Below are 8,822 nucleotides of genomic sequence, written 5' to 3'. Positions count from 1 at the left end.
GAGTGAAAGTCCTTGTCCTCGGAGCCCCTGCAAGACCACCGGCCCCTCGGTGTGTGCTCTGCGCAGGCCCGGCCCACCCAGCTCCTCCCGCACCACACCCACACAGGCCCCCAGGGTGACTCCCTCCCGTAGCATTGGGACCCCCGAGGCCAGGGAGCTGGGCGCCCGCCAGGCAGGGCTGCATCCGGAGCCCTGAGATCAGCCGGGTCTCCCCCCTTTTCCACCAGGTCAGGGGTCAGTGAGGAGCCGTGGACTCTCGGACTCTGCTGAGTCCCTGGCCTGTGTGGGTCTCTCGTGTCTTTTGGGGAACCTGCCTCAGAGTTCCCCTCCTACTCTGCTTCTGGTTTCACAGGTGGGGCCAAGAGCCCCCCCCCCCACTACTGGACTTTGTACTACGTGCAGTAGCCTTGGCGGAGGGGCGCCCACGGTCCTCAGGGAGTGTGCTCAGTGCCTCGAGGTAACTGGTTTTCAAAAAAAAATTTTAAGAAAAGTAATTTTTTTAATGTTTATTTCTGAGAGACAGAGAGGTAGCATGAGCAGAAGAGGGTCAGAGAGAGAGAGAGAGACACACACATACAGAATAGATAGTAGGCTCCAGGCTCTGAGCTGTCAGCACAGATCCCAACGTGGGGCTCGAACCCACAAACCGTGAGATCATGACTTGAGCCAAAGTCGGACACTTAGCCGCCTGAGCCACCCAGGCGCCCCTAAGAAAAGTAATTTTATGCAAGTGTCAACACAGCTGGCTGCGTTCTTTGGGGTTTTTTTTTAAACGATCGTCCCACGTAAAGGCGCTGTAGCAATAAATGACAGCTGAGGACAGTCCTGGCTGCCCGAGGCCCGCTCAGCTGCTGCGCTTACGGACCAGCAGGGGAGGGTCCCAGTGGCTGAGGCCGTCCCATGGCTGGGGGCCCGGGCGGAGGCTGTGGCCCTGGGTGTGCGAGCCTCTGGGGGCAGCTGTGACAGATTCCCAGGCACACGGATGTGACCTAAAGCCACAGGAATTTATTCTCTCTGGTTCTGGAAGCCGAAGCCCCAGGACATGGTGCTGCGGGGCCGTCTGCCCTCTGCCTCGTTCGGCCTCTGGGGACAGCCCTCGGCTTGTGGCTGCCCCGCTCCGTCTTCTGGTGGCCTAGCTCCACATGTGCTGCATCCAAATTCCCCTTTGTAAGGAAAGCCCCAGAGTGATGGGAAAGGTGCTCAGGATGATGCCTCGTTTGAGAACCAAAGCGCAGGTTGCGCGGGGAGCCTGCACCAGTGTCGAGGGCTCCTGGGGCTCTGGGCATGGGACCGGCTCACGGGCCAAAGCCACTCCCTGATATGCCACCTATTCTGTTTTAAAACAATGTAATACACCAAAGCCACTAGATTATGACATTGTATAAGTTGGATGGTGTGAGTTGTACCAAAAAGGGGGTGCCTGGGGAGCTCAGTCGGTTGAGCATCAGACTTTGTCTCAGGTCATGATACCATCTGTGAGTTCAGCCCCACGTCAGGCTCTGTGGTGACACCTCGGAGCCTGGAGCTGCTTTGGATTCGGCGTCTCCCTCTCTCTGCCCTTCCCCTGCTTGCGCTCCATGTCTGTCTCTGTCTCTCAAAAATAAACATTACAAAAAGATCGTAAAGGTGCTGCAGTGTTCAGTGAGGCATCACCTCGCTCGCTATCCCAGGATCAGCTCTGTGGACAGTTCGGGACGAGCATCTCCTCGGCCCACTGGAGGGAACTGCAGAGGCACGGAGCGGGCGCAGGAGACTCGGTGCCACGGATGTGCCCGAAGCTTAGCAGTGCAGGTCACTGTGTACTGGTCGCTCGCCTTCGATTCCCCCCAGGCAGCCCTGGGCCCTTCTGGCTCTCAGGCGGCGGTACCAGGGCTGGGCCTGACAAGAACCATGCCCCCATCCCGCCCAGGGCAGAAGAGCACGTGCCAGACTCCCCACTGGCTGTCCTTGGAGCCAGACAAGCGCGCGCGCACACACACACACACACACACCCGGCACCACAGCGTGGCACAGTGTGCGGCTCTAAGTGTGCCCACGTCCAATCCCCAGAACCTGAGATGGGGGCCTTGTCTGGAAAAAGGGCTTTTGCAGATGTAATGAAGGATCCTGGGATGCACTCTCTCAGGACAGGATGGGCCTCCAACCAATGACCAGCATCCCCATAAAAGAGAAACCATGAGGGACACCTGAGTGGCTCCGTCAGTTAAACGTCTGGCTTCAGCTCAGGTCATGATCTCAGGGCTGGTGGGTTCGAGCCCCACGTCAGGCTCTGTTGCTGACAACTCAGAGCCTGAAGCCTGTTTTGGATTCTGTGTCTCCTTCTCTCTCTGCCTCTCCTCCACTCATGCTCTGTCTCTGTCAAAATATTAAAAATTAAAAAAAAAAAAAAAAGCCACGAGCCAGGGGCGCCTGCACCCCCCAGGGCTGTAAGAGGCAGAGGGAGACAGCCCCGCGACACCGCCACGGAAACCCTGTCGTCTCGAGCTACCCAGTGTGACCACAGCAAAATCGTAGGTGTCCGCTTTCAAGCGGCCGAACACCCAAATCCAGCAGGGGCTCACGCGTCGCGGGCAGGAGCGTCCACAGGGCGGCTGCTTCAGCGAGATCTGGCCGTTGTGCCCCTGGCGCTACGGTCATGTTCTAGGTCAGGGCCTCCCCTGGGAGCCCCAGATGTCCACGCAGAGGCCCGTGAGCGTCCATCGGCCACATCCGCAACTGCCCCAACCTGGGAACAACCCAGGTGCCCCGGTAAACAGGTCCGCCCCTCCGCGGAACAGGGCTCGGGTAGGAGCGCGCCGGTGACGGACCCGGCGAGCCGGAGGGCTCAGAAGTCACCGTGCCGCACGGGAGAAGCCGGGCGCCGCGGAGAACACACTGCATGGAAAAGTCTAGAAAATGCAGATGAACTGACAGAAGGGTGGGGCTGGGAGAGAGAGGGGGTGGGCACCTTGACCGCCACAGTGCTTCATGCGCACACAGACCCAATACCACGTTGTACGTGTTCAGGACGTGCATTCTTATATGTCAAGTATCCATCAATACGCTGTGAGATTTTAAATGAAAACATCCACCAAGAGGGCAACGGATAAACACGGCGCTCACCGCGCACGCCCACAGATGACCGTGTCCATCGCGCACGCGCACGCCCCTGAGGTGCGTCCACCGCGCACGCGCACGTCCCTCAGGTGTGTCCACCGCGCACGCGCACGCCCCTCGGCCGCCAGCGGGAGCGAGGCGCTCACACCCGCCGCCCCGCGGACGGAGCCGAACACACGACGCTCAGGGAGGGAATCAGACACCGGAGGCCGCGCGGGTGTGAGTCCACGTGCGTGACGCGTCCGGAACAGGCTCCTCCACGGGCGGGAGGGGGCTGGGGGAGGGGTGGGGGTGACGGCTGATGGGGACGGGATGGAGCGACTTCTGGACGTGACGAAGTTTTTCTGCAACCAGAGGGGGCGGTTGCACAACTTTCCGAACGCACTGAGTGCCGCTCAAATCATTCGCTTTAAAATGTGACCTAAGGTCACAGCAATAAAAACGAGAAAAGGAGTTCAGTTTCCCCCAAGGGCCACGCAGGACTGCGACGCGGAGGCCCGCCAGCCCTTCGGCCACCGGAAGCCTGGCTGTTCCCTTCCGGGGGCTCCCCTCCCCCGGCTCAGCCCCTGTCCTCGGAGGAGTGTCCGCCTCCGCCGCGAGAACAGTCTCGGAACGTTTCCTGCAGTTACTGAGGAAGCGGAGCCGTCCTCCTCCGGCGGCGGGAACGTTAGCCCGGTTTCCACTGCGCCTGCTCAGGGAGGGCCCACCAGACAGCGGGGACAGCGGAGGAAAGGGCTGAGGCCTGGGGAAGAGATTCTGACGGTGTTGCCTCGTCCTGGGTCTCGCCATGCCTGAAGCCATGCAACATGCCGTAAAACTTCCTTTTCTCTTAAACTGGTTTCTATCACTTGAAAGAAAGACTGCTGCCTTGCGAGCTAAGTACATTAAGCAGAAGCAGCCATGAGCCAAGGCTTCAGGAACTGCTGGATCCAGGACCTGCAGCCCTCTGGCTTCCGTGCCCGTCTCTACTCACTTCTTCAGCAGCGTTACGGTCCCTCTCTCTCTACAACCTTCGTGACGGCCTCTGCATCCGGTGTGAGTTCCCACCTACAGACGACTCCCCTGCGATCCCAGGCTCAAGACCCCAGAGCAACTGTAGGGACGAGAAACAACGTGCAGTCCAGGGACGATGCGCACCTCCGGAGCCCCGACCGTGGTCCCTACACGTCACTGCCGGACCCACCCACAGTCCGCGGCCAGGGCCAGGCCTCCCGCATGCGGGGCCGGGGCCGCAGAGGCAGTGGCCGGCCGGGCGGGCCCGGGGGACCCACCGGCCCTGGCGCGCCGTCCGCGCACAGAACGGACGCTGCGGCTCCAGGAACCGAGCCGCCTTCCGCCGCCAGGGCGAGGTCGACGTGCGAGAAGCCGCTCCCCTGGCCTCCGAGCCACAGGCAGCTCCGGTGCGCGCACTGACGCTGCGGAGGCGCGGCCATGTGGCCTCCTTCCCGCCCACCGCTCCAGGGCTGACTTCAAGCGGCACCCCCCCCGCCCCGCCGTACGACCCCGGGCAAGTCCCCTTCCCCGCAGGGCCCGTCTCCTTAATTGCGAATGAAGTTCTGGCAGGCAGCAGAGACACAGAATCGCCGACCAGAAGTCACCAGAGGCGGCGCCGCTGGGGGCCACTCGGACCGCCGGCGCAGACCGCATCCTCCTCCCGGCTCTGCCGCGTCTGTAACCACTCCTGACGCCCCCCGGAAGTGCCTGCAAATGTCTTCCGGGTCCGCGCGCGCAGCAACCGCGGGCGCCTGGCGTGGCGCGGTCGGTTCGCCCGGGGTGGAGCCTTCCTGTACGCCTGCGCGCGGCGGCGACCGCGCTTGCGCAGACGGCCGGGCGGCAGCCGGGGTCACCCTGAGCCGCGGACGGCGTCGCGATGCTGAGCAGGTTCCTGGGCCCGCGCTACCGCGAGCTGGCCAGAAACTGGTGAGCATGTGCCCCGGGCCCCGCCGCCTCCAACCGGGACGCCTTCTGAAGCCGGGTCCCAACCGGACAGGCGCAGAGCGGCGAGCGGCGCCCCCTCACCTCCGCCTGGGCGCGCACGGCCGCCGGGCCTCTGTCCGTCACCCCCGGCTCGGGCCCCCGCGGCACCCCGGGGAGACGGCAGGCGATGCACACTCCCTAGGGGGAAGGCTCCTGGGACACCGCTGAGCCTCGCGGCCGCGGGGCGGCGGCAGGAAAGGGTCCCTCTAGGCCCAGAGCCTGTCCCCACATCAGCAGTGACCCGTGAGCCCGCCGGGGCGCCAGGTGGGGGGTCGTGGGCCGCGCTCGGGGCCTCACTGGGGGGGGGGGCGGGGGTTCATCCTCTGTGGAGGCGGAGGCACCCTCACCCTCCGCCGCCCCGGGCACGAGGCTGACCACGGCCGGGCCAGGTGTGGGCGGACCTGGGATAGTCCCCGTGCTGCGTAGCTAGTGTCTCCGCGAAGCGGGCAACGTAGAACGACCGGCATGTATCACGCCCCCGTCTGCGTGGGTCCGGGATGCGGGCACACCTGGGCTGGGGCCGCCACACAGTCTCCAGAGGCTGCAGTCCCAGCCAAAGACTCTGCTGGGGCGGGGGGGGGGGGGGCTCTTCCCGAGCTCGAATGTGTGATTGCTGGCGGGACGCCTTCAGTTCTGTGCCACGTGGGCTCCTCTGCAGGGCGGCTCGGGTGGCCGCTGGCTTCCCCCAAAGAGAACAGGAGTAAGCCGGGGAGCTTGTGCTCATACGGTCCCCCCTGCGCACTTCGTTCATTACACACCGGACGCTGGGTCCTGCCCACGCTCCGAGGGATGAGTACAGCAGGCACGAACGCCAGGGGGACTGTGGAAGCCACTGTGGACTCTCCCCAATCACAGGACAGAGTGAGAAGCGGCCATGGTGGGTCAGAGCTAGACTCAGCGCGGTGCCCTGGATCTGCACCATGTGGCTGTGTGTCCTTGGGGTGGTGACCCGCTCTTCCTGTGCTGTGTGCTCCCCATCTGTAAGGGACCAAGACCCTGATACTCCCTTTAGTCCCATGGCTGTCGTGGGTCAACTGTAAACCTCAGAGCTGGTGGCTGCACACAGACATTAGCTATTGTTACAGGAGGTTATGAGCTTGGGGTTTACATTTTTTTAAGCAAATTCCCCAAAAAACCTTAAGGCGATCCCAGTGTGAAAGCAGATGGCAGTGAAGTCCCCCCCCCCCCACGACTTCTGCTTTGTGCCCGCCCCGCGGAGCTGTGGAGGGATGAGTCCACGCACAGCAGGGGCTGGGGGTGTGGCGGGCATTCACTGGAAGCTGAGGATGGGGGAGAGACCACAAAACACAGCTGGGAGGGAGATCCCTGACCCCTGCTGTCCTCCGGCAGGCTTCCCACGGCAGGCATGTGGGGCGCCGTGGGCACCGTGGGGCTGGTGTGGGCCACCGACTGGCGGCTAATTCTGGACTGGGTGCCCTATATCAACGGCAAGTTCAAGAAAGATGATTAAACCGACCCTCGTTGGATCCCTGGGGTGAGTTTTGGCAGCCGTCAGCAGGGCAGCCCTGTGATGCCCGCACTTGTCTGTGCCCCCAGAGCGAGGGGGCCAGGCCTGGGAGGCTCACCTGCACCCTTAGCCCTGGAGAAACCTGCCTGAGAGGTGAGTTCTGGGGTGGGCTCTCCACGCGCCTCCTGCCCGTCAGCACCCCTGGCCGTGGGACTGGGGATGGGCAGTGCCCCGTGTGCCCTCCCCCCGCAGGCTGCCGGTGCCTCCCACACCTCGCCTGCCGCCCTGGCCCGCCCAGCGCTGGTGTGACGGGCCGGTGCTGCGCGTCCCAGACGGGACAAGCAGGAGCTGCCCTGCAGCTGCGGCCTCCCTCGAGCTGCTGGGACTTTTCCGTTGGCCTGTCACCTGTCCCCACGTGGCCTGCCGGTGCCCACAGACAGTCTGGAGCGCCTCCTACGTCCTGTCCTGCAGCCGGGCCGGGCCGCAGCTCCGCGGCGTCACCAGATTTGATTTTGGGGCCCGGCTGTCCCCCTCACCATGCCGTGCCTCCTCTCTTGCAGGAGCCGGGAGCTCACCCTGCCCTGCTCCCCGGCAGGCGTCTGTCGGCGCGGCCCCCGTCCCTGTCCGCTCGCGCGCTTCCTGGAGCCGCCCAGGGCCTCAGGATGGACCTCGGGAGACCCGCAGCGTGACTTAGGACTCCGCCTTTCCGGGAGTAGCTTTCGTGTTTGAATGCACACAGCATTAAACCGTGCTCTGAAACCCGCCCCACCTGGACGTGCTCATGCTAGTGACTTGGTAACCTTCACTGCAGCCCTGGTGGCCCGAGTCACCCCGGGGGTCCTTCCAGTGCCGAAATTTTGCAAATCTAGGAATTTCTCCATGGCTAGCAGAAACTGATCACTTGCGATGATTAACGGGTAATCCTTGTACGGCGTACCTCCCGCCGCTTTGAGAAATTTCCCCACCACTTGGTGTAAAATGCAGCCGTCTCTTACCTCCCGGTTTCTGTGGGTGAGAGGTTAGGAGTAAGTTGGCCGGGTGGTCCTGGCCCCAGACCGCTCAGGAGGATGCGGTTAAGGTGTCCAAAGGCTGGACCCAGGGGGCTGGGTCCCCTCTTGCTGCCACCCTCCATCTCTGCGGGTGGGCGCCGCAGGTCTTTCCTCAGAACTCTGGCACCACCTTGTCCGCATCTGTCAGAGCACGTGCCCAGCTCTGACCTTGCAGACGTCTTAACCCATCACAGGAAGGGCACAAAAATGAGCAGGTATGCAAGGACCTGGGGCACCCAGCTCTCTCCCTCCTGCCGCTTCCCGGTTCTTGAAAATTCTAGAAACAGGGTGCCCACACACACGTATTTGTGAACGCAGCTGTTGTGTTAGTCTTCCGTAACGAAACACCCAACTGGGTGCCTCAGACCACAGGATGAACGTCCTCCGTTCTGGGGGCTGGAAGTTGAGATCAAGGGTCTTGGTGGGCTTTGTTTCTAGTAAGTTCCTGCTTCCCGAGTTGCAGGCAGCGGCCAGTGCACCTGCGCAGGGAAGGAGGGACAGCAAGTCTCTTAGAACACAAATTCTAGCTGGACAGGGCCCCACCCTCTGGCCTCTCTCTGCGGCGGCGCATCCTCAGGGCCCGTCCCCGCCTCGGCACCGGGGACCGGCCGGGCTGCAGCTCTACTGCGGCGGTGGAGGGCTCGGGCACCTGCTCTGCACACACACCAGCGCGGGCATTGGTGGGACCCCTTCCTGCACGTCCGTTTTCACCCACGGCACGTGTCCTGGGGCCATGCCGCTGCAGACTGAAACGGCAGCCCGGTACCGACTGGTCCGTTAATCGGTCCTGTCGTTTGCTATGATGACGACAGTTGCGTAGCGGTGTCACTCAAATACTTTTAATGAACAGCTGAGATAAATGAGTTAAGTTTTTTTGCTTTTGCTTCTTTAACAATTCCCAACTCACACAGGGACTGGACGGTCCCAGCGCCAGGGCTGTGCTGAATCGTAGCATGGCCTGAGGCAGAAGGAAGCTTGTGCCCCTGTTCCCATAATTTAATGTGGCTTTGTAATCTTTAATGATTTTAATGAAAATATAGCTGAGTTTGCTTCCACGAAAGCCAAAAAAGCAAAATTCTAAAGGTTCTTCTATAAATACAATATTTAAACAAACCACTGTGAGTTTTAATACAACTTTTCAGGAGCCCCTGGATGGCTCAGTGGGTTGAGCGTCTGACTTTGGCTCAGGTTCATGAATTACAGCCCCACGTCACACTCTCTGCTGCCAGCGA

General features: G+C 62.1%; 1 protein-coding gene across 1 annotated transcript; it reads left to right on the top strand.

Annotated features, from left to right (window-relative positions):
- Positions 1 to 4,870: 4,870 nt before the first annotated feature.
- LOC120242364 (cytochrome b-c1 complex subunit 10) lies at positions 4,871 to 7,545 on the top strand. Its single transcript, XM_039248091.1, has 3 exons — positions 4,871 to 5,016; positions 6,424 to 6,568; positions 7,102 to 7,545. The coding sequence occupies exons 1-2, from the start codon at positions 4,967 to 4,969 to the stop codon at positions 6,542 to 6,544; spliced, it is 171 nt and encodes a 56-aa protein (XP_039104022.1). The 5' UTR covers positions 4,871 to 4,966; the 3' UTR covers positions 6,545 to 6,568; positions 7,102 to 7,545.
- Positions 7,546 to 8,822: the final 1,277 nt, after the last annotated feature.

This window comes from Hyaena hyaena, unplaced genomic scaffold (genome assembly GCF_003009895.1).
Source record: "Hyaena hyaena isolate Hyena2069 unplaced genomic scaffold, ASM300989v1 scaffold_302, whole genome shotgun sequence".
Classification (NCBI taxonomy): Eukaryota; Metazoa; Chordata; class Mammalia; order Carnivora; family Hyaenidae; genus Hyaena; species Hyaena hyaena.
This window is presented reverse-complemented; position numbering and strand designations above follow the sequence as displayed.

What these genes read in the sequence shown, in the direction of transcription:
- LOC120242364 (XM_039248091.1), top strand. Translation starts at nt 4,967, where the DNA reads ATGCTGAGCAGGTTCCTGGGCCCGCGCTACCGCGAGCTGGCCAGAAAC. An exon ending in CGCGAGCTGGCCAGAAACTG is followed by an intron (nt 5,017 to 6,423) that starts GTGAGCATGTGC and finishes GTCCTCCGGCAG; the next exon opens with GCTTCCCACGGCAGGCATGT.